The following is a 24207-nucleotide window of genomic DNA, read 5'->3' on the forward strand; positions in this document are numbered from 1 at the left end:
CGGTCAGAACAATGGTGTCCTACTGGCAGCTCTGAGTCAAACCTCACTGCACCGTGGGAAGCTATGAAATTGCTACTTTGGCTCGTTTCCTGAAGCAGTTAAAATCAGTGGACCAAAGATCTGGGCCAGCCATGAATGCCCATGACTCTTTGCAGCCCCAATCTTCACACGCCTTGAACGAGAGACCTCCTAGCTTGATTTCTGTGGAGCTTCTCAGTCTTCCAGGTCAATCTTCTCAGTCCACTGCTGATTATTTAGACAGGTGCCTGTAATTCAGAACAAAGTTATTAGGTTGCAGTCACTCATCGCTCATGGATAAAGCCCAGAGGCAGTTAGGGAGGGGCAGCGGTAGGTTCTGGGTCCATACCAGGCCATACCAGTAGAAGCCGAGAGTAGCAGCCACCATACCAGTACGGTGGCTCATTTAGCCCACCTGCCCGCCCGTGTTCCATAGCTGTTTATAACACAACCGGCTAATTGCGCACGCGCGCACAGCGTGCGATACCTGCGCGATCCCTGACAAGCGGCTGGGTGTCACCGGGCGGTGGCGTGCTCATGCATGTGCAACGCGCAAGCCCGACTAGGACGCCCGGCCCCGTGCACAGTGTACCGGTTGCGATGGGATCCGGAATCCACCACTGGGGAGGGGGGTAAATTTAAGTTGAATTTAGACAATATGTATTGTATTCTGGTAATTCCTTCGTTTGTTTTAACAGAAAGTATATTTTTGAAAATAAGAAAAGTAGATACCAAGAAACAACTGATGGTTTGAGGTGCCATATTGGGACCTTGGTAATAGATCATGTTGCTAAGGTACCCCAAGAATCTGGGATGTCTTTTTATCATGGAATCTTGTGTATTCATCCCAGAAGAATGAAATCTTTTGGGAAATATTTAAAAAGGCAGGATAAAATATTTCCTCTAAAAGAAAAAGAAAAAATCTTAAGGGAGACAGAAACTCAGAGCCCCAGCTACTGAAATGGGACAGCTTTTAGAAATGCGGATTTGGAAATCCATTACTCCCTGCAGCAAAGTCTGAGCAAAGGCAGATTAGCCTTCAGCCAAGAGCCAACACAGGGCAAAGGAATTATTGCATCACCCTCCAAACTTCAACCAAACTTAGCTCAGACGAATACCTAGGATTTGTACTTTGCCTATAGAGTCAGCTATGACCCCTAATGTTAGGGTTCCAAATGGCATCCAAAATTAAATCAGGGTCCAAGGCAAAGGATTCCTCAAAGTTCCAATTTATTAAGAGAGCCATGTTGGCACATCTGGGAAAACCCGAATCTGAAAACTTCTTGGTTTTTCCCACCCAGTTGAAAGTTCAAGTTCTTGTCCCCACACTCACAAGTCCATCACATGGTCCAATCTCCCACTGCTATGCTGTCAGTTCCACTCATCCAGTTCTGGCCAGGTGCAGAGGTTCAAAGACAAAGGATGACCTTGTCTTTCTAGAAAGAATGTTGTTATGGCTGCATATCATCTAACTCGTACAATCCCCCCTCCCCTTTTCCCACAATAGAAAAGGCATAGTAGAATAATAGAAAGTGTGGCAGGCCAAAGATCCAAGAGGAATATGGCTGCAGGCCTGACACCTACATGGTCCCCTGTGACTCTGACAAAAGCCAATAGAATACATAGCCTTGCACAGAAACAGGAAGCTCAAGTGCAAAGCCCAAGAGAAGGTATAAAAAAACCACCCACTTTCAACTCTATGTGGTCAGCTGCCCAGAACCACAAGCCACCATGTGGGTTCTGCTTCATCAATAAACCATCTTTCCAATTAGCCTCTGTGTTTCCAGTATCTTTTCTCCGAGCTCGGAACTGAACCAGATGGATATTTCTTCCCACGCTTGGGAAGAGTAGCTGTGGGTATGGCAAGGAATATTTACCTTCGAACTGCTAGTAAACCCAGAAATCCGATCACAAGTTCTCTTCTTCTCCCTTTTGGTCTCCTGATCTCAAGCCCTTTGTTCTCCTCTTCGCAGACGCTGGTCTTTGGTGCCCGGAGCTGAAGGACATCACCCAAGCCTTCTACAATTTTGGAGCCTGTGCTTCTACCTTGTTCCCCGCTGGACTCGTTGAGCACGAATTCATATCGGAGATCTTAGAGTGAGTTGAGATTTATCTCTGCAATGCCTGCTTGCAATTTTGTCCCTCTGTTGTTTGTCCCCCTTGTTGCAACACAGAGGCTTTTTTGTGTATATGGGAGGGGGGAAAAGATATTAGACCTGAGAGAATCTACAAACTGAGGCCATGTTGACACAGGTAGGACCAAGTCTAAACCAATCCAGTGACTGATGGGATGCAAGTTTAGGCAAGAAAAGAGAGACTGCATATCTTTGGAGCACACCAATGTAAATTGTAGAAGAATAGGGTCCAACCCATCGTGACCCCATGGACAACGTTCCTCCAGGCCTTCCTGTCCTCTACCATCCTCTGGAGTCCATTTAAGCTCACGCCTACTGCTTCGTTGACTCCATCCAGCCACCTCATTCTCTGTTGTCCCCTTCTTTTGCCCTCCATCGTTCCCAGCATTGGGCTCTTCTCCAGGGAGTCCTTCTTTCTCATTAGGTGGCCAAAGTCTTTGAGTTTCCTCTTCAGGATATGGTCAGGGTTGATCTCCTCTAGGACCAACCAGTTGGATCGCCTTGCAGTCCAAGGGACTCGCAGGAGTCTTCTCCAGCCCCATTGTTCAAAGGCCTCCATTCTTTGGCACTCAGCCTTCCTTAAAGTCCAACCTTCACAGCCATCCATTGCAACTGGGAAAACCATAGCCTTTAGGCAATTTTGTTGGCAGGGTGATGTCGCTGCTTTTTAGTTTGCTGTCTAGATTTGCCATAGCTTTTCTCCCCAGGAACAAGCGTCTTTTAATTTCTTGGCTGCAGTCTCCATCTGCGCTGATCTTGGAGCCTAGGAAAATAAAATTTGTCCCTACCTCCATTTCTTCCCCATCTATTTGCCAGGAATTGAGAGGGCCGGATGCCATGATCTTCGTTTTCTTAATGTTGAGTTTGAAGCCACCTTATTTGCACTCTCCTCGTTCACCCGCATCAAGAGGCTTTTTAGTTCCTCTTCACTTTCTGCCATTAGGGTGGTATCGTCTGCATATCTGAGGTTGTTGATATTTTTCCTGACAATCTTAATTACAACTTTTCATTCATCTAGCCCAGCGATGGCGAACCTTTTTTGGCTTGCGTGCCACAAGTGGGGTGAGCGCAGGGGGGTCGTGTGCAGGCGTGCCGCACCCACAAAGCAATGTGCGACCCCCCAGTGCGCATGCGTGCACAATGCGCAACCCCCCCATTTTTACATGCTTTTTTCGCCCTCCCCAGGCTCCAGTCACTTCCGGTTTGCTCGGAGGGTCGTTTTAAGCGCTCTGAAGGCTTCAGGGAAGCCTCCGGACGGTCCCTGAAGCCTCCGGGGGGGCGGGGGAAGCTCTTTTCGTCCTCCCCAGGCTTCTATAAAGCCTCTGGAGCCTGGTGAAGGTGAAAAATAGCTTTTAAAAAGGTGAACTCAGCTGGCCAGCGTGCGCATGCGCGCTGGCCAGCTGACAGGGCAGCGCCTCGTGTGCCCTGACAAATGGCTCCGCGTGCCACTTGTGGCACGCGTGCCATAGGTTCGCCATCACTGATCTAGCCCCTCCTTTCTAATGATGTGCTCTGCATATAGGCAGCCTTGCCGGACTTCTTTCCCAATTTTGAAGCAATCAGTGGTTCCGTGTCCATTTCTCACTGTTGCTTCTTGACCCGCATGTAGGTTTCACAAGAGACAATTAAGATGGTCTGGTACTCCTATCTTTTTAAGAGCTTGCCACAATTTGTTGTGATCCACACAATCAAAGGCTTTAGCATAGTCAATGATGCAGAAGTAGATGTTTTTCTGGAACTCCCTAACTTTCTCCATGATCCAGTGTATGTTGGCAATTTGATCTCTGTTTCCTCTGCCTCTTCTAAATCCTGCCTGTACTTCTGGTAGTTCTCGATGCACATACTGCTGGAGCCTAGCTTGTAGGATTTTGAGCATAACTTTACTAGCATGTGAAATGAGTGCAATGGTGTGGTAGTTTGAACATCCTTTGGCATTGCCTTCCTTTGGAGTTGGAACGTAAACGGACCTTTTCCAGTCCTGTGGCCATTTGCTGGCAATATGGGAGTATGTTGGCAATTTGATCTGTAGCAGAGGAACTAGAAATTACTGGTTAGGTAGGATAAAAACAAGGGGGCAGGCATCGCACCCTATTCAGCCTGTCGAGTTCGCTTCTGTTGACTTCATTTCCTCGCAGGGATTGTGATTCTCGAATTTGTGTCGCTTTCTTTCGGGAGCCATTACACTGTGCAGCTTCATAGATTGTTTTGTGGGCAACCGTGAAATCGGGAATGTTCCAGACAAGATGTTTTTTTGGCCCTTGGGAATAGCATGCATGGATTCTTACTTCGGGGCTTGCTTATGTACTGCTTTGCCCAATTCTGAAACATTGTAGGGGTGATATAAAGAAAATGTCTATAACATCTTAGTTGGATCCCTTTTTGTTCTTAATTGTTAAGGGCTTGCAGCCAATTTGCTCTCTCTGGAAATGGGAAAAGGGTGGGATTGGAGGGCTGTAATTTGGAAATGTCCTTATTGCACATCTTCTTTTTTGCTTCTGGTGAGAAATGCATTCCACAGTTCTGTTCTGTTTTTTTGCAGAACCAGCAAGCTCTATCTAGTCTGCTTTGACTAGAGGCCAAAACAGAACAGTAAATATTGGTGTGCACGTAATGGAGAATGGTGGTAGTAGGAAATTGTTTTCAGGTTCTTTTTAAAGCTTCTTTCTGTTCTTATTGTATATAGACTCTTAAGAGCAACAAGTCATTCATTCTTTTTGTTCGCTTGAAGAGTTTTATTGACTCTCTTTTAGGTCTAATCCTGATGAAAGAATGCCCATAAAGGAACCCATCAGCTAAAATATAGAAAGAACAGTTGCAGGAATTGGGCATGGCCAATCTAGAGAAAAGGAGGACTAGGGGGGAGGACAGAATAGCAGCGTTCCAATATTTGAGGGGCTGCCACAAAGAGGAGGGGGTCAATTTATTTTCCAAAGCCACAGAAGGCAAGGCAAGAGACAGGGGATGAAAACTAATCAAGGAGAGAAGCAACTTGGAACTAAGGAGAAACTTCCCCGCAGTGGGGGCAATTAACCAGTGGAACAGCTTGCCACCAGAAGTTGTGGATGCTCCAGTACTGGAGGCTTTTAAGAAGAAACTGGAAAGCCACTTGTCTGAAATGGCATAATGTCTCCTACTTGGGCAGAGGGTTGGGCTAGAAGACCTCCAAGGTCCCTTCCAACTCTGCTATTCTATTATTCTATGGGTTTGTGGGTGGGAGGAAAAGAAGGAAGGAAGGGCAATGGATGGAAAGTAATCAAGGGCAGAAGCAACCTAGAACAGTGAGGACAATTAACCAGTGGAACAGCTTGCCACCAGAAGTTGTAAATTGTCCAACACTGGAGGTTTTTAAGAAGAGTGGACAGCCATTTGTCTGAAACAGTATAAGGTCTCCTGCTTAAGCAGGAGGTTGGGCTGGAAGACCTCCAGGGTCCCTTCCAGCTCTATTATTCTCTATTCTAAGAAGAAAGCAGCTGTGGATAAGAGCAAGCATTCATGTTCTTGAGATCTTTTCATGCCATCCATGTCCAATATGATGTTCTCTGGATATCCTGGGCACCAGGCTAGGAAAAACTCAGATATAATTTCCAAGGCCTTAAAAGCTTAGACAGGCAGTTCTTGAGTTACGACCACCTCAGTTGTAACTCATGCCAGTTGTAAATTTGGTCAATAGTTGATTTTACGACCTTTTTTGTGGCAATTTGTAAGCGAATACCACTGTTGTTAAGCAAATAAATGGTTGTTAGGTGAACCTGCCAATTGTTAAGCTAAGCAATGGTGTGTTACCAGGCTAGGTGACATGTTCAGTGGAATTTGGGGGAAATCACCCAAACCAGAGGTCTTCAAACTTGGCAACTTTAAGATTTGTGGACTTCAACTCCCTGGATTCTCCAGACAGCATAATTTACTCTCTTTGTAAACCCTTCCTCTGCAATCTTGCAGAGCTGGCTGGAGAATTCAGGAAGTTGAAGTCCACAAGTGGTTTTGCCAAAAACTGGAAGTAAATGCCATTTATTTGGCAAACTGGTTGTTAAGTGAATCATTGCAGTTGTTCAGTTAGTAACATGGCCATTAAGTGAATCTGGCTTCCCCCTTGACTTTGCTTGTCAGAAAGGTCCAAAAGGGGATCCCATGAGCCCAGAACAATGCCACCATCATAAATATTTTGAGATAGTTGTTAAGTGAATTTTGCCCCATTTTTATGACCTATCTTGCCACAGTAGTTAAGCGGATGGCTGCAGTAGGTATATTAGTAGCACCGTTGTTAAGTGAATCTGGCTTGCCCCTTTGCTTGTCAGAAGGTCGCAAAAGGTGGATCACATGACCCCAGGACAAGACAACCGTCATAACTCTTGAGTCAGTGGCCAAGCGCTTGAATTTTGATCATGTGGCCATGGGGATGCTGCAATGGTCATAAGTGTGAAATATGGTCATAGATTACGTTTTCAGAGATGTTACAGCTTTGAATGGTCACTAAATGAACTGTTTTAAATTGAGGATTACCTGCATATTCTTAACAGAAACACCTTTAATCTATGGGTCATTTTGTTGAGATACTCATGACCACAGAATTGACAGTAATAAATCATATATCTATCCATCCATCCATCCATCCATCCATCCATCCATCCATCCATCCATCCATCCATCCATCTATCTATCTAAGTGAAATATCACTCTCACATCATCACCAAATCTCCAGAAGTGTAAAGCCTACAAACTTGAAATTTGGCACCTATGGTCCTCTTGGCTTCTAGGTGCTCGCTAAGAAAGGATTTTTTGAAATGACCATCAGATCCTTAGTATTTCTTATATTATTATTAACACACTGATACTAAGGAGTTACTATCAGGAGTTAGGCATTCTACTCCCCCTCCCCACCTGAAAAACGCCCTGATGCTAAGGAGTTAGATTGAGGGAGAGAAGAGGATAAGATAGGAGAGGCCTCTGTGGGGCCAGCCTGAGGGAGAGAAGGGGATAGGAGAGGATCAATGGGGCTAGCCTGAGGGAGAGAAGGTGATAATGGGTTTGGGTTATATATATAGACTGTATGTTTGCGTTGTTCTGTCTGGTGTTTTATGTCATGTTTTGTTGTTTTTATATATGAACGGTCTGTACACCGCCCCGAGTCCCTGCGGGGAGAGGGGGCGGTCTATAAATTTAATAAACCATAAACCTAACCATAATATAGGAGAGGCCTCTGTGGGGCAAGCCTGAGGGGGATGTGATAAGAGATGCTTTTGTGGGACAAGCCTGAGGGAGAGAAAGGGATAGGAGAGGATCAATGGGGCCAGACTGAGGGAGAGAAGGGGATAAGATAGGAGAGGCGTCTGTGGGGCCAGCCTGAGGGAGAGAAGAGGCCGATTGCAACTACTCATTAATTTTCAAGCTGTAAGTGTCGGTTTAGCAAGCCCGATCACATAGTTTCGTAGCGAAGCACGGGTATCCAGCTAGCTGTTTAAATAGTTTAATTATACCATTATTTTACTTCTTGTTTTCGGTGCTCGTAAAGGGGTATCTTTTAAAGCAAACTTGAAAAGCAGAAAGCAAATGAATAAATAAATAAATAAGCCCTTTAAAAATGGATTTAATCGACCAAACTCCATTGGTGCTGAATTCATTTTAAAAATCATTTTATCACGCTTTCATTTCTTCCTTTCTGCGATGATGATAATAGAAGGTCTGGGGCCTGTGCTGTGATTCCTGGGTATAGTTTATACGTGTAGATAATGGTTTACAGCAAAGCTTTTAAAATGGAAAGAGGCGGCTGAGCCCAGGAAAAAAAGCCTCTTTTAAATTCATGGAGTTCACTGTGAGCGGAATGCATTATGCAGATTGAACACTTTATGCAAAGATTATTTTATTAGTTGACTGTGAAGACTTATACTGAGCCAAATTGGCAATAATCTAGGTGAGCTACTTAAGCTTAGCTGTTGCAATATCTAGGTCACCAATTGAAAGGAAGGAAGGATGTTCTTGATGTCTTGATAGATTCCACTTATTGGGGAATATATGCATTTTTTTAACACGCAGCAATCAGTTCCGAGGCACATTGACAATCGTTTTTAAGATGAGCTCCAGAGATGGCACCAATAAGACATCTAAACCAGATGAGTAAAATCTCTTAAACTCCTGAGTTGCACCTCCAGCAACAAGGCAGCTGTGACCAACCCTGGTGACTGCAGTTGGAAAAAATATCCACCTGGTTTAGTCCCAAGACACCAGGCACCAAAGGACACCAGAAACATGGAGGCTGATTGGAAAGATGGTTTAATGATGAAGCAGGTCCTGGGCAGCTGACCCCTTGGAGTTGAGAGGGAGGGTTTTTTTATACCTTCTCTTGGAGCTTTGAACTTGAGCTTCCTGTTCCTGTGCAAGAACATGTTGTCAGGTCTCCAAATAGCACCCAAAAGTAAATCAGAGTCCAAGGCAAAGTATTGCTCAATTGCACATCCACAAGTCCATCACGTGGTCCAATCTCCCACTGCTATGCTGGCAGTTCCATCCATCCAGTTCCGGTCAGGTGCAGAGGTGCAGAGCCAAAAGATGACCTTGGCTTTCTAGAAAGAATTTTGTTATGGCTTCATATCTTCTAATTCCGTACAATCCCCCCTCCCTTTTTCCCACAATAGAAAATGCATAGGAGAATAATAGCAAGTGTGGCGGGCCTGAGATCCGCAAGAAAAAATGGCTGCACGCCTGACACATGTATTGTATTGGCTATTGTCAGATTCCTAGGGGGTCATGTTTGTCTGAGCTCCTAGTTTGGTTGAAGTTTGCCGGGTGATGCAGTGTCCTTAGGAGATTGCAATGCAGTGGGCTCTGTGTCTTCTGCTAAATGGTCCAATGATGTCCTGGAGGGCCATGTCTTAAGCCCATCACCCTGGAGCTGAAGGTCTTTTGTCTTGTAGATAGGCTGGCCCCGTCCTGCTGGGACTATTAAGGAAGACTTGGAGGCTACTTTCTGTCTTTAAAAACATGTTTCTCCTTTAGGGAAATATAATATTCTGGCTTTTTAAATATTTCACTCTTCTAGGGAAGGGGTGGGCGCTAGCTTTGTACACTGCTGGTACCATTTTATCAAATGCCAGTTGTCCTCAACTTACAACAGGTTTTTTAGTGACAGTTTGAAGTTAAAATGGCACTGGAAAAGTGACTTACGGCTGTTTTTCACACTTATGACCATTTTCACCATTCCCAAAGTCACTTGATCCTCTTTTGCCACCTTCTGACAAGCGAAGGCAGTGGGCAAGCCAGATTTACTTAACAACGGTGTTACTTATGTAACAACTGCAGTGGTTCACTTAACAACTGTGGCAAGAAAGGTTGTAAAACAGGCCAAAATTCACTTAATAACCATCTCGCTTAGTGGCAAAAAATTTGGCCTCAATTGTGGTTGTAAATCGAGGACTACCTGTACAGCAACTGACAATTTCTAATTATTGTAAGGGGTGGCCAGAGGATGCCCGTACAGATGGCCTGCTAGGAAACCTGGCCTCTGATAATCTGCAGGAGCATCTCCCAGGGGTAAAGCCCTAAAACTGCTTTCCAGAAAAAGATGGATTTGTATTTTGTTCTAAAAGATTGCAAACCAACTTTTCAGCTTCCTAACTGAGATAATTTGGCCTAAGAAACTCAGTGTGAATAGAACAGAGCAGAATAGAGAATGAAAGAATAGAAATAGAATAGTCCGTCCACCTGGAAGATCAATAGTTGTCTTACACATCTATTCATCTCCGCCCCTTTCCTTTTATCCCCAGAGCTAGGGTGGGGCTTCGCTAGCAGCAATGGCTCTTCCGTCCCGAGGACCGGCCCATAGATTTCCATTGTTCTCCTCTCATCTTCATTCTGTGCATCCGTGCGTCAGGCACTGGACCCAGCTGTTCCTCCTCTTCCTCATCAGCCACCTCCAGACCTGGGGGCTGTTGACTCACCATCTGAGGGCTGACGGATGGGCCAGGCTCCGCCTCTGTCTCTCTCTTTCTGACAGCTCCGTTCCCTCTTCCTCCTGAGAGCTCTCACGTTGCCTTGATGCTGACCCTCACTCCCACGCCTCCTCCTCCTCCTCCTCTGATTTGGCTGCTGGAAGGGCCATTGCCTGACAGTGCACTTAGGAGACAATAATGGTGAGCAGAAATGTTATTTCAAGAGTGGTTTCTTGATAAGCAGACCGAATTCAGGATTTGCACGAGTGCCTCCATGAATGGCCCAAAGATTCCAACCAAAAGCTCTTTACGATGGAAAGCAAAGGAGCTCTTCGCTTGAGAGCTAGGAATGTTATTTAGCAGCATCCTGATACTATCTGTGCCAGCGTTCTTATCGAGCCCAGGCTGAAGAAACACAAGGCCAGACAAAGGATTTTGCATCTCCTGCATCTGAGGGCTTTTCGTTGGGGGACGGAGCAGAGAGATTTCTGGCAAGAAATGGATCCCCCCCCCTTATCTTCCAATTGCATGGGAGGTGATCCGAAATCCTGAAGCCGCTTGCAGTCCCCAAGACTTTTGGGGCAGCCTGTAGAGCCCACTGACAATAACTACCCCAAGTCAGAATGTGACCTTGGACGTGCCATCCGAAGACCAAGAATGGCCATCAGCCCTCAAATGATTTTGTACACTTTTGCCCTAGGTCAGGTGGGCAGTGACTAGTGGCGCTCTTCTTAGTCTCTTTGAAACCATCTCCAAATCAGAGCCTCATCCTTCCCATCTCATCCTTCCCATCCCAACTGGACACGGCCAGTCTGGTGAAGAGAAGGACCAGGGGAGATATGATAGTCTTCCAATATTTGAGGGGCTGCCACAGAGAGGAGGGGGTCAAGCTATTCTCCAAAGTCTTAAAGCCTTAGTTAAGACCAGTCCTAGGATACTGCATCCAGTTTTGGTCACCACACTGTAAAAAAGATGTGGAGACTCTAGAAAGAGTGCAGAGAAGAGCAACCAAGATGATTAGAGGATTGGAGGCTAAAACATACAATGAATGGTTGCTGGAACTGGGTATGTCTAGTTTAATGAAAAGAAGGACCAGGGGAGACATGATAGCAGTCTTCCAATATTTGAAGGGCTGCCACAGGGAGGAAGGGGGTCAAGCTATTTCCCAAAGCATCCGAAGGCCAGACAAGGAATAATGGATGGAAACTGAACAAAGAGATATTCAGCCTAGAAATAAGGAGGAATTCCCCACAACTACGTGAGAACAATCGACCAATGGAACAGAGGTTTCCTTCAGACGTTGTGGGAGCTTCATCACTAGAGGCTTTCAAGAAGAGACTGGACTGCCATCGGTCCGAAATGGTGCAGGGTCTCCTGCTTGGGCAGGGGATTGGACTAGATGACCTCCATGGTCCCTTCCAACTCTGTTAATCTAATCTAATCTCTCGATCAGAGTCCTTGATAGGCTGCACAAAGGCTGGCTCTGACAACCTTTGAGGTGTCTGCAGTTGTATGGTCAGGGCGTCCTTTCTTGTTGACCCTGAGTTTTGACCCCTGTTAAGTGAACTCTGGAAATCTGCCAGGGCCCCTCCTGATAAAAAAAAAAAGAATGCTCTGTCAGGCATCCTGGCCCACAAACCTATGCTCCCGTTGTCTGCCTCTTGCCAGAAACAGGTAGATAAATGCTCACTGCATGACTGTATATCCTATTTAGAGGCTATTTTCTTGGAGATGGAGATGCATATATTGCCTGCAACTCAATCGGCTCCGGAAGCATTTTTGAGATGTGGAGAAGATTGGGAAAGAGAGCGATGGGTCCTGCTACAAATATTTTATTCCCTAAATTGGACATTTCAAGGGGCCTCTGGTCGAGGTGGAACAGCCTTCCAAAAGTTTTTTTCTTCTTCCACGTTCTCTATGAAATTGCACTGTGCAAGGCATAAACATTCGTTTTCAGGCTGATAATTATTCCAGCGATTGTTGTGTAAACATCGCACAGCTGTGCACTTCCTCTTTATCGGGGAAGAGACCTGTCTCCTTGCTCCTTCACTGTTAAGATTGTGCGGAAACTCCCCACCCTGAGTACAGACAGCTATGTTGGTTCTTAATTGAAAATAGTTCACTTGCTGGAATTCTTGGTTCCTTACTTATTGTTCTCTTACTAAAGCTTCCTAAACCCTGCGGCTGGCTCTCAGATTACTAGACCCTACTTTCAGATGGGGGATTCAGCCAGTTCTCTCTGGTTCAGGCGAACCGGTAGCAGCGGCTGTGGGAGGCTCCGCCCACCCACCCTGATGGCACCCAGAAGGCAGTGTGCATGCGCAGACATGGTGTGAAAGAGCAAAGCAAGCATGTCCACATACACGCTCACATTTGTGAAGTGGGAGGGAAGGGAATCCCACAGCTGCCAACTTCCCCCATGCACAGCCCGCTCCCTTCCTGCATGTCTTTTAATTCATATCAGTGCATTTCCATTATTTATTTTTTTATGTTTTCATTGTTTTAGTATTCTTTTGTTTACATTTTGAATAACTTTCCGTTCTACTGTTGTAAGCTGCCCAGAGTAGCTCTACAGCAAGATGGGTGAACTATAAATTTGATTGATAGGAAGGTGGGTTGGGTGGATGGATGGATGGATGGATGGATGGATGGATGGATGGATGGATGGATGGATAGTCTTCCAGCAGCCATCCCACAACCATAGAGCGCACTCCTAGAGCGGCTGCTGCTGGAAGACTCGGCAGCCGAGTTTGGGAGTTTGGAACTGGAGAAGAAGTTATGCTCGGAGCACAGCGGCGGTGGCGGCTGCTGCAGGGAGAGCTGGGCCCGGACATGTTGAAGCTAGGAGGCATGCCTGCTGGGGGCGGAACAGGTGCTCGTGCAACCCCCTTCTCCAGCCGGGCAGAGCTCCATGCACTGACGTAGGGGGTATCCCTAATGTGCCAAGCCACGGGAGCTGGGAGCTGGCAGAGCACCACGTGACTTGGCGCCTTAGGGATACCCCCCAAGTCAGTGAATGGCGCTCTGCCCGGCTGGAGAGGGGGTTTGCCGGGCGGTTGCTCATGAGCTTGGTCACTTCATGGCTGCTTCGCCCCTTCAGGAGCCAGTTCACAAGGGAGCAGCCGCCCGGCAACCCCAAAACAATAAGCCCTCCCCCATAATAAGCCCAAGGCCATATTTTGTAAGTAAAAAGAAAATAAGACCCTGTTGTATTTTCGGGGAAACACGGTAGGTAGGTAGGTAGGTAGGTAGGTAGGTAGGTAGGTAGGTAGGTAGGTAGATGCATGGCTGGCTGCATGGGTGTGTAGATGGATGTAGAAAGTAGGTAGGTAGGTAGGGAGATAACTCTGTTTTTCTGCTATTCTCCTTCCTTCCTTCCGTCCATCCGTCCATCCGTACAACGGAAATAAAGGTTGAAAACCAATCAAGGAGAGAAGCAACCTGGAATTAAGAAGAAATTTCCTAACAGGGAGGACAATTAACCAGTGGAACAGCTTGCCACCAGAAATTATGGGCTCTCCATCACTGGAGGTTTGGAAGAAGAGACTGGGCAGCCACTTGTCTGAAATGGTACAGGATCTTCTGCTTGAGCAGGGGGTTGGACTAGAAGACCTCCAAGGTTCCTTCCAGCTCTATCTTGAGTGCCAGCAAACCCAGGGAGAAGGAGCATCTTCTAGCATTCCCCAGGAGAGCCCTTATTCCGCAAGGAAGCTATTTATTCTAGACTCTAGCAAGAAACACTGCTAGCTATTAGTAGTAGATAAATAGCTGTGGCCTGAAGTCAGGACCAGGATTTGAGGGTTGGCCCCTGAAGGTGATTAAAAGGGAAGCCCAGGATCTGAAGAAAGCGGGGGCTACAAGCCAGGGTCGCGGGACGGCTTCCATCTGGCATCCCTCAATCCTTCACGTTCATAAGTGGCTGATTCCTCAAACAGTGTTTGGACCAAAAGCAGAGCACTAAATTCTGGCGACGTCCCTCCGCCTTCCTCCGGGAGATAATGGAGATGTAAATCTTCCTCTTTTAACTCACCTCTCCAGTTTTCCAAAGTCGAGAAGGGGGAAAGGAGAAAAACACACGCACACACACCAGGCACTTGTCTGCCTAAATATCCCTTCTCTCCTTTCTGCTCCTCCACACCAGGGCCCTAATTAAGCAGGCCGGGAAAGCAAAGAAGCAAGTAAATTATAGGAGTCTGGAGAGGGAAGATAACGAGTTCATCAAACCGACCACAAAGGCTGAGCGGAAGAGAGGGGGGCTTGGGGGAGGGCGGCCTGGGAGACTTGTTCGGCTGGTGGGGGGACGGTCAGCTGTTTGGAGCCTGATCCCATGCAACCACACCAGGAGGAGGAGAAGTTGGTGGCTCGGATGGATGTGGTGTCTGCAGCCCAGGGACCTTCCTATCAAAGGGTGGGATGGATGGGAACGTGCCAGCCCGCTCCTCTTTGTGGAAATCCGAGGACAAATCATCCTTTTCTAAAGAAGCAGGAGGCTTTTGCTTCTCAGCCACAACGCACCACAATGGCAGAATTTGCATACGGCATTGTCTCCTGGAGGGCCCCCACGAGACTTGGCAAGGGAGGACTCTGCATCTGCGTTCGGCTCTTATTCTAGGGCTCATTGTCCTCTCGCACACACTGTCAGGAAGCAGGAAACGGCAACTGGAAAAATAAAATAAAACAAGGGGGGAGGATTCAGTTAGCTCTAAACCTTTCGGCCCACGACCTCACCACCCGCACTGGCACTCGTTCCGGGATTAATTAATGGAGGGTACTTTGAATAGCTGGAAGGGACCTTGGAGGTCTTCTAGTCCAACCCTCTGCTCAAGCAGGAGACCCTCTACCATTCCAGACCAGTGGCTGAATTGCAGTCTCTTCTTAAAAGCTTCCAGTGAGGGAGCACCCACAACATCTGGAACAGTGGTGGGTTCCAGCCGGTACGCCCCAGTACAAGCGTACCAGTGGCTGCTGGTAGCAGCAGCCATTGTATCGGAACGGTGCTTTGATGGGCCTACCTGCCCACCCTCGTTCTGGTAACTCACCCTGGTAACCGGGCCATTTACGCATGTGCATGCAGTGTATGGCACCTGCACGACACTCTGCCAAGCAGCTGGAGCATCGCAGGACGGCGGGTGCGCATGCGTGCGCAGTGCGCGTTCCCCTGGTGGATGCCCGGCCCCGTCACAGCGTACCAGTTGCGACAGGATGCGGAACCCACTACTGATCTGGAGGCAAGCTGTTCCACTGGTTAATTGTCCTCACTGTCAGGAAGTTTCTCCTTAATTCCAGATTGCTTCTCTCCTTGATTAGTTTCCATCCATCATTTCCTGTCCTGCCCTCAGGTGCTTTGGAGAATAAGTTGACTCCCCTCTTCTTTCTAGCAGCCCCTCAAATATTGGAAGACTGCTATCATGTCCCCCCTAGTCCTCCTTTTGTCTAGATTGACCATGCCCAATTCCTGCAACTGTTCTTTCTATATTTTAGCTGATGGGTTCCTTTATGGGCATTCTTTCATCAGGATTTGACCCTAAAAGAGAGTCAATAAAACTTTTCAAATGAACAAAAAGAACGAATGACTTGTTGCTCTTAAGAGTCTATATACAGTAAGACTAGCCAGACCCAATTCCTGCAGCCGTTCTCCATACGTCTCCAGGCCTTTAATCATCTTAGTTGCTCTTCTCTGCACTTTTTCCAAAGTCCCAACAGCTTGTTTTATAATGTGGCGACCAAAACTGGATGCAGTATTCCAGGTGTGGCCTTACTAAGGCTTGATAAAGCGGTATTAATACTTCATGTGATTTTGATTCTATTCCTCTGTTTATACAACCAAGAATTGTATTAGCTTTTTTGGTTGATGCCGCACAAAGAAAGTTAGGTACACATGGATACTGTTCTAGTCCTGAAATGAATGATTAGCTGCTCTAGGACATGGCATTCCCTTCCTTTGTTTTACCAAAACTTTCCTTTTAAGAAGATGACACGGCAGACGCCGTAACATTTACCTCCTATTCTAGCCCCAGCTCCTGCCCACATAGCCATTTGAAACCATGCAAATGCGAGTAGATAAATAGGTACCACTTCTTTGTGCCTTGGCGTATAGTCACATGACCAGGGAAGGGTCTTCAAAAAACGCTGCCACTCTTGGCTGGGAAACAGAGATGAGCATCAGCCCCTACAGCAGGGGTGTCAAACTCGCAGGCCGGATGTGTCATGTGCTGGCCCCAACCCCGCCCAATTTAGGGGGGAAAAGTCCTGATACATCACTTGACATCGCTGTGATGCTGCAGGTTAGACACAACTGGACAGGAAAAACCTTTACCTTTTAGCTTTTTAAAGCCAAATGCCATAATCTCTCTCTCTCAGGAGATTTAACTAGCTTTCTGTTTTAAAAAAAGTCTGATGTTTTTCCATTTCAAATAGACCAACATGGAATAACCAGAAAGAGGGAGTGATTGAATGAGGGGATTGTGTTCCTAAGTTGCAAATGAGTTAAGTCCAGCATTTGCACACTAAACCCTTAATGTTGGGGGAATCAATGAACGTTTAACCTGTACATAGCTAACGGGTGAAATCTACTTACCTTTGCTACTGTGAGCCTGCGCAGAACCTTCTGCGCATGCGCAGAGCATCAAAAACGGACATGATCACCTCTGGGCGGGTGGGCGGAGTTTGCTACCCATCGCGCCTGCAAAGGTAAGTAGAATAGCGAGCGGGGGGGGGGATTTCCGCTGTGCCATGCGATTGAGGAAATCCTGCTTTCTAGCTAATATAAATTGCACGTCATAGCTGGTCGTCGGAAATACCGCTTCGCCTGAACCGCTTGCATTTTTTTACTACCAGTTCAGGCGAACCGGTAGCTTTTTTTTAGTACCGATTCAAGCAAACCGGTCCAAACCAGTAGCATTTCACCCCTGATGTAGCCCAGACCTACCCAGAATATTCAGCTGATCACCAGATATTTGTGAGAAACAGCTGTGGCTCGGTAGCGGCTGTCCCATCGTCAGTACACTCTGTTTCTCGTTATCCTCATAGCCTTGTTTTTTTGTTCACGTCGCTTTATGGCGGGGGCATCAAGAGCCAACGGGATGAATAGCCTTCCCAGGAATTGACATCTTAGATCCCTTTCAAACTCTTGACCTTGGTCCTTGCAGGGCATAACCGAGCCCCCAGGCCCCGCATCAGCCTCGCCCTCTTATTTTCTCAAAATGGGAGGAATGAAAAGCTGTTCAGTTGAGAGCCAGGTGTAAGATACCCTTCCCTAGCAGTCAATAGGGTTCCCACCCACAGGATTAATAGACAAGGTTGTTTTATTAAGGCTCCATTGTTGTGCACGTCTGGGCTGCCTGCCAGCTCGCCTCTTGCCGTGTTTAGCTTTTGTGGCTGGCCCAGCTCCGATTCCTGTCCTTTCCCATTTGCTAGCGCACCTGAGCAAGAGTGAATTGAGCTGTTTTTCCCCCCCTCTTAGTCGTAAAGGCTTCGGGATGAAGGATTTTGATGTTTTCCTCCCCTTCCACTCTTTTTTTCTCAGGGCTGTTTCACCCTTGAACATGGGTGTCAAACTTGATTTCATTGAGGGCCACATCAGGGTTGTGACCTCAGGGGGCCACGTTGGCGTAGCCAGGATGGGCGTGGCCAGCTTGACGTCACTCATCGAGGCTCCGATTTTGGCCGCAATGACTTCCTGCAGTCCTCTGCCAGCAAAAACAGAGCTCAGAGAGGCCGCGCTTGGCCCGCCCAGGCTCCATTTTTGACCATGACAGTTTCCTGCAACCCTCTGTCAGCAAAAATGGAGCTCCATTTTATCTGGCAGAGGGCTGTAGGAGGCCATGGCAGTTGAAAACTCAGCCCTCCTGAGCTCTGCTTTCGCTGGCAGAGGCACAGCGGACTGGTCCGTTGCTGTTTCCAGGGTGGGCCTGTGCACCCTAAGCACCCTACTGGCCAGGTCCGGCCCACGGTCCTTGAGTTTGACACCCCTGCTCTTAAATGAGCTGCTTGAGACTGAAGATAACACAAGTCCCCAAGTGCTTAGATGGGAACCATCGCAATCTAAGATATTTTTCCACTTTTAACACATTGAGCAGAACGGTTTGGTTTGGGATTGGGGAAAATCTGGCGGCTTCCCACAGTCGAGCCAGTCACGTTCTCAGGGTGTTTTTACTGAGTTATTTGTCCCGTGGTATGTATGCTCTGGAATTAAGCTGGAACAACAACAACAAAAGAATGGTTTAGAATCACTCAGGATGAGCAAAACTGAAGGTAAACAATGCATTTGTTTCGGAATGTTATTAATCTGTAGCTTCCATTTCCCTGCTGTCTGCAGAGGAAGAAATACTTCACAATTCTCTATTATTATTATTATTATTATTATTGCATCAACAGAATTGTATCACAGCAGCCAGTTGATTCGCCGGATTTGGCATTGATTACTAGTCGGGCCCCACCCAGGGGCCTAGGACGTCGTAACGTATTTTCGTAATATACGTGCAGATCCAAGCAGTGCGGCCTTTTGCATTTGACTGATGGTGATTTTGTCAAGTTTTAACTGTTTTAAATGTAATTCCAGTGCTTTTGGAATAGCACCCAGTATGCCGATTACCACTGGAATTACCACTGCTGGTTTGTGCCATAATCGTTGAATTTCAATTTTTAAGTCCTGGTATTTCGCAATTTTTTCATATTCCTTCTCGGCGACCCTGCTATCCCCTGGTATTGCGATGTCTATGATTGTAACCTTATTTTTCTCAACCAGTGTGATGTCTGGTGTATTATGCGCCAGTATTTTATCCGTTTGTATGTGAAAATCCCACAAGATCTTGACCATCTGACCCCCGACGACTTTTTCAGGCTTATGTTCCCACCAGTTTGTTGCTGTTTTAATATTATAATTTTTGCACAAATTCCAGTGGATCATTTGTGCCACTGAATTGTGCCGCATTTTATAGTCAGTCTGCGTGATTTTTTTACAGCAGCTGAGTATGTGGTCAACAGTTTCATCAACTTCTTTGCAGAGTCTGCATTTGGCATCATCAGAGGATTTTTCGATTTTGGCCTTAATGGCATTTGTTCGGATAGCTTGTTCTTGCGCAGCCAGGATTAGTGACTCCGTTTCTTTCTTTAATGTACCTGTTGTTAACCATAACCAAGTTTTTTTACTGTCCACTTTATCTTTTATTTTTTCCAGAAATTGACCATGTAATGCTTTGTTCTGCCAACTCTCCATTCTTGATTTTATCACATCTTTTCTGTATTCTTGTTTTGTTTGTTGGGCCTTCAATAGATTTTTGTTCTTTACTTCGATTAATAGATGTTCTTGACTTTCTTTTAAATAATCAGCCAGTGCATGTTTTTCTTCTTCAATTATTTGCTTCACTTGTAATAATCCTCTGCCACCTGATTTTCGGGGCAGGTATAGTCTATCAGTGTCACCACGTGGATGTAAACTATAGTGCATTGTCATTAGTTTCCTGGTTTTTTGGTCCAAAATGTCCAAATCAGCTTGTGTCCAGTTAACTATACCAGCTGTGTATCTTATAACTGGTATTGCCCAGGTATTTATGGCCTTGATTGTATTTCCACCATTTAATTTAGATTTCAAAATTTTCCTAACTCTGTTGTTGTACTCTCTCCTGACAATAGTTTTTACTTCTCCATGTTTGATGTTATCCAACTGCAAAATGCCTAAGTATTTGTAGGCTTCATTTTCATTGCACTTAATTAGTTGGCCATTGGGCATTTCAATTCCCTCACATGTAGTGATTTTGCCCCTTTTTATGGATACAGTGGCGCATTTTTCCATGCCAAACTGCATTGAAATATCGGTGCTGAATATTCGGACTGTGTTTGTCAGTGATTGGATTTCTATTTCTGACTTTCCATAGAGTTTCAAATCATCCATATATAATAAATGTGAAATTTTTTCAGCTTTTTTGGCTGTTTGGTAGCCTAATTTCATTTTTTTTAAGATTACTGATAGTGGGATCATCGCGATGATGAAGAGAAGAAGTGAAAGTGAATCACCCTGGAAAATTCCTCGCTTGATATTAACCATTCCGTAGTTCTCATTCCCTACTGCCAACTCAATTCTCCATTGTTTCATCGCCTTTTCAGTGAAGGATGTAATATTTTTACTAATGCCAGTTGTTTCTAAGCATTTTATGATCCAACTATGTGGCAATGAGTCGAATGCTTTTTTATAATCAATCCAGACCATATTCAAGTTCGTTTTTCTTTTCTTACAATTTTCTAATATCATTTTATCAATTAGGAGCTGATCTTTTGTGCCCCTACTCCTTCTTTTGTTGCCTTTTTGCTCTACTGGCAAGATGTTGTTTGTTTCCAAATAATCCATAATATTATCTGCAATAATGCCTGTGAGTAATTTAAAGGTTGTTGGCAAGCATGTTATTGGTCTGTAGTTTTCAGGTATTGTTCCTTTAGTTGCATCTTTCTGAATCAAGTATGTTTTTCCAGTTGTCAACCATTCATCAATTTGACCATTTTGTAAAATTTCATTCAGTTGCCTGGCCAACATTGCATGTAAACTGGTCAGATATTTGAGCCAGAAACCATGTAATTGGTCATTTCCAGGTGATGTCCAATTCTTTACTTTTTTTACTCGATTTTTGACCATCTCAGTTGTTATTTCTAATACTTGCATTTGTTTATTACCAATGCTTTCCTCAAAGTCATGTATCCACTTTGCTTCCTTATTGTAGTCCTTTGCATTTTCCCACAATTCTTTCCAGAATTCAGCTGTGGCCTGCTTTTCTGGTTTTTCACTTTTGGTGTCACCATTCACATTAAGACTTTGATAAAAACGCCGTTGGTCTGATCGAAATTGCTGATTTTGTTTATACTGGATGATTCGTGCCTCATATCTTTCAATTTTCCTAGCTGTTGCTGTTATCTGCTGTTTTACAATCTCTACAGCTTCATTGATGTTTCTTGTATCCAATCTATACCTTCTGATTAGCTGATCTATAATTTTGTTGTTTTTAAGCCGTTGCTCACGCATGTTCTTCATGTTGCTAGCATCTGCCCTTAATTTTTTGACTTTTTGTTCTAATCGGATTTTCCACTTTGGCTTTGATGCTTTTTCCATTGTGTGATTAGGTACTTTGATTTTAATGCCTAGTTCATTAGTGACTATTACAGCTGCACTGTACATTAACTCATTCGTTTCCAAGATGGATCCCGGTTCAATTGTTGAAAGCACTGCATTAACCATTTTCATGATAGGACCCAAAATTTTCTTAGGGACAGTTTTTAATGATGGTAAACGTTGCCTTTCCTCCCTAGCCAGAAAATGCTCCATGATCTTGTCCTTCAGTTCATTTTGTTTTTGAGTTGGTTCATCAGTTGGTTCAATGGTAACTAGTTCTGGTGGTAGTGTTGTTATTTCCTCTCCAGCAGCTTCTTCTGGGAGTTCTCCTATGATTTCTTTAGTTGTGTCATGAGTATCAGTTATTTCCTCTTGTGATGTTGTTGTTGTTGTTTTGCAATTTGCCTGAATTTCCTCAAGTTCAACTTCGCTAAACACTTTATTCCGTATAATAAATCGCCTTTGATCTGCTAGTCGTTGTTCACTAACATTTGAATCTGGATATTGTTGTTTCCATAAATCATACATTCGCTTTAAATAGCCTCTTTTTTTTGGCTCTGAGTTGTAATAACAGGCCATTATGGCACGATTTTCATCTGCACTATATTTCTGTTGTTTTGTTGGCTGGTCCACTTGTAGCCCACTTGTCGACGGATGCCCAGGGACCTCAACATCCGCCGCGGCCCTTGTTAACTCGCGCGACGACCGATGCGGTATAGAATTTTTATTCGTTTCTTTCACCATGTTGTATGGGTTGGCGAGTTTTTTTATGGGGCCAGGTTGCCAACCTGACCCCAACCCTCCTTCTTTCTCATCCGGGCTTGGGACCGGCAACGGCGGAGTTGTTATTATTATTATTATTATTATTATTATTATTATTATTATTATTATTATTTAAACAATACCCTTGTAGCAAACAGTCTAATGGAACAATTTATTCCTCTCCTCCCCAATTTTGTTCTCTGGATTCGGAAAGTCAAAACTGGGGAAACTTTAAAGACTTACGCTCGATACCTGACATCCGAACAGGTACTCCTCAACCTACAATCATTCATTTAGTGACTGTTCAGTAGTACAATGGTGCAGAAAAAAACGGTTCGGCCGAACCGGTAATGGAAATCGTGGGTGCGTCTTCCCACTGGCTCTGGCACTATAACTGTGATGGTGAATCTATGGAACGCGTGTCACAGATGGCATGCGGAGCCATTTGTTAGGGTACGCAAGGCATTGCCCTATCAGCTCCAGCGCGCATGCGTGTGCTGGCCAGCTGACTTCAGCCTTCTTTTGAGGCCATTTTTCACCCTTCGGAGGCTTCTCTGAAGTGACGTTCGGTTTGGCTGTAGGGCCGTTTTTTGCCTTCAGGAGCCTTCAGGAGGCTTCCCTGAAGGCTCTAGAGGGCAAAAATTAGCCCTACGTGCAAACCGGAAGTCCATTCCTGAACTTCTGGTTTGCCCAGATGGTCAGTTTTTCGCCCTCCGGAGGCTTCAGGGAAGCCTCTGGAAGGCCCCTGAAGGCTCCGGAGGGCAAGAAATAGCCCTATGAGCAAACTGGAAGTCCGTTTCCGAACTTCTGGTTTGCCCAGAGAGTCAGTTTTTTGCCCTCCGTCGGCTTCAGGGAAATTCCTGAAGCCTCTGGGGCAGCGGGGGGCAGGGAAGGCTGTTTTCGCGCCCCCTAGGCTCCCAGAAAGCCTCTGGAGCCTGGAGAGGGCAAAAAAAGTGTGCCAAAAGCCGGTGTGTGTGTGTTGTTTTTTGATGGTGCGCATGTGCGCTGGGGTCGCATGCATAGCATTATGGGTGTGGCCTGCCCGCCCACGACTCCCCTGTGCTCCCCCAGATTTTGGCACGCGATCCAAAAAAGGTTAGCCATCACTGCTCTATAGGCTCACATTTAGGCAAGTTTTCATGCCAAATCGCATATGCGCAGAAGGCTTTTATGGTTTTTAGTTTTTTTTTAAACATGAGTGATTAGCGATTGTATCCCATCTTGCTTCTGCTGGCTTACCACTGTAATAAAGATTTGATTGATTGGTTGAACAGACACAAAGGAATAGATTGGCCTACCTTTAGAAGCATCTCTGGGGTGTGTTTGTGTAACAGAAAAAGGATAGGAAATGCAACTGTGGCTACTGTTTGGATTTATTTATTTTTAATTCCACTCCCCGCCTCCACATTTAACATCATTTTTTACATTTCATTTCATCTTTCATTTCTTTCCTTTTTTTCTTTGATCACGGAGCCTCGCTGGAGAATTGCCCTTCGTCAGAAGTCTCACAACACTGCAGTCTTTCAGTTCCCACTCTAAAATATTTTTATATACCTTTTGGGATTTTAAATATTAATCATTTCATCTTCCAGCTCCCGATGTAGCAGAGGAGGTTTATTTCCCCTCCCCCTGCACATGGAGTCTTCGACTTACGACCGCAACTGACAACCAACATTTTCCTTTGCTAAGTGAAACGTTGGTTAAGTGAATTTTGCCCCATTTCACCGCCCCCCCCGTTGAGTGAATCACTGCAGCTGTGAAGTGAGTCACATGGTGGTTACATGAATCTGGCTTCCCCGTTGACATTGCTTGTCAGGAGATCAGGTGACCCTGGGACACGGCAACCGTCACAAATACGGGTCAGTGGCTAAACGTCTGCATTTTGATCACATGGCCATGGGGAGGCTGCAATGGTATGAAAAATAGAATAGACTTAGGGATAGAGTAGGGATAGAGTAGAGGAATGGAATGGAGTGGAGTGGAATGGAATAGAATATAGAATAGAATAAGTGGTAGGGTTTGGTAGAGTAGATTAGAATAGAATATAGAATAGAATATAGAATAGAATATGGAATAGAATATAGAATAGAATATAGAATAGAACATAGAATAGAATAAGTGGTAGGGTTTGGTAGAGTAGAATTAGAATAGAATAAAATATAGAATAGAATAGAATAAGTGGTATGGTTTGGTAGAGTAGAATTAGAATAGAATAGAATATAGAATAGAATATAGAATAGAATATAGAATAGAATATAGAATAGAATATAGA

The 24207-nt window shown here is 45.3% G+C and overlaps 1 protein-coding gene across 1 annotated transcript in view; it reads left to right on the plus strand.

The window, feature by feature from the left end:
• The window catches only part of FAM178B (family with sequence similarity 178 member B), a 276725-nt gene that overhangs the window by 91663 nt on the left and 160855 nt on the right, over window positions 1–24207 (plus strand). The window contains exon 10 of the mRNA XM_081960741.1: window positions 1992–2115. Within this exon, the coding sequence (XP_081816867.1) occupies window positions 1992–2115 (124 nt within the window). The remainder of the gene's footprint in view (window positions 1–1991; window positions 2116–24207) is intronic.

The sequence above is a fragment of the Natrix helvetica genome (genome assembly GCF_964273705.1).
Source record: "Natrix helvetica genome assembly, chromosome: 8".
In the NCBI taxonomy this organism is placed as follows: domain Eukaryota; kingdom Metazoa; phylum Chordata; class Lepidosauria; order Squamata; family Natricidae; genus Natrix; species Natrix helvetica.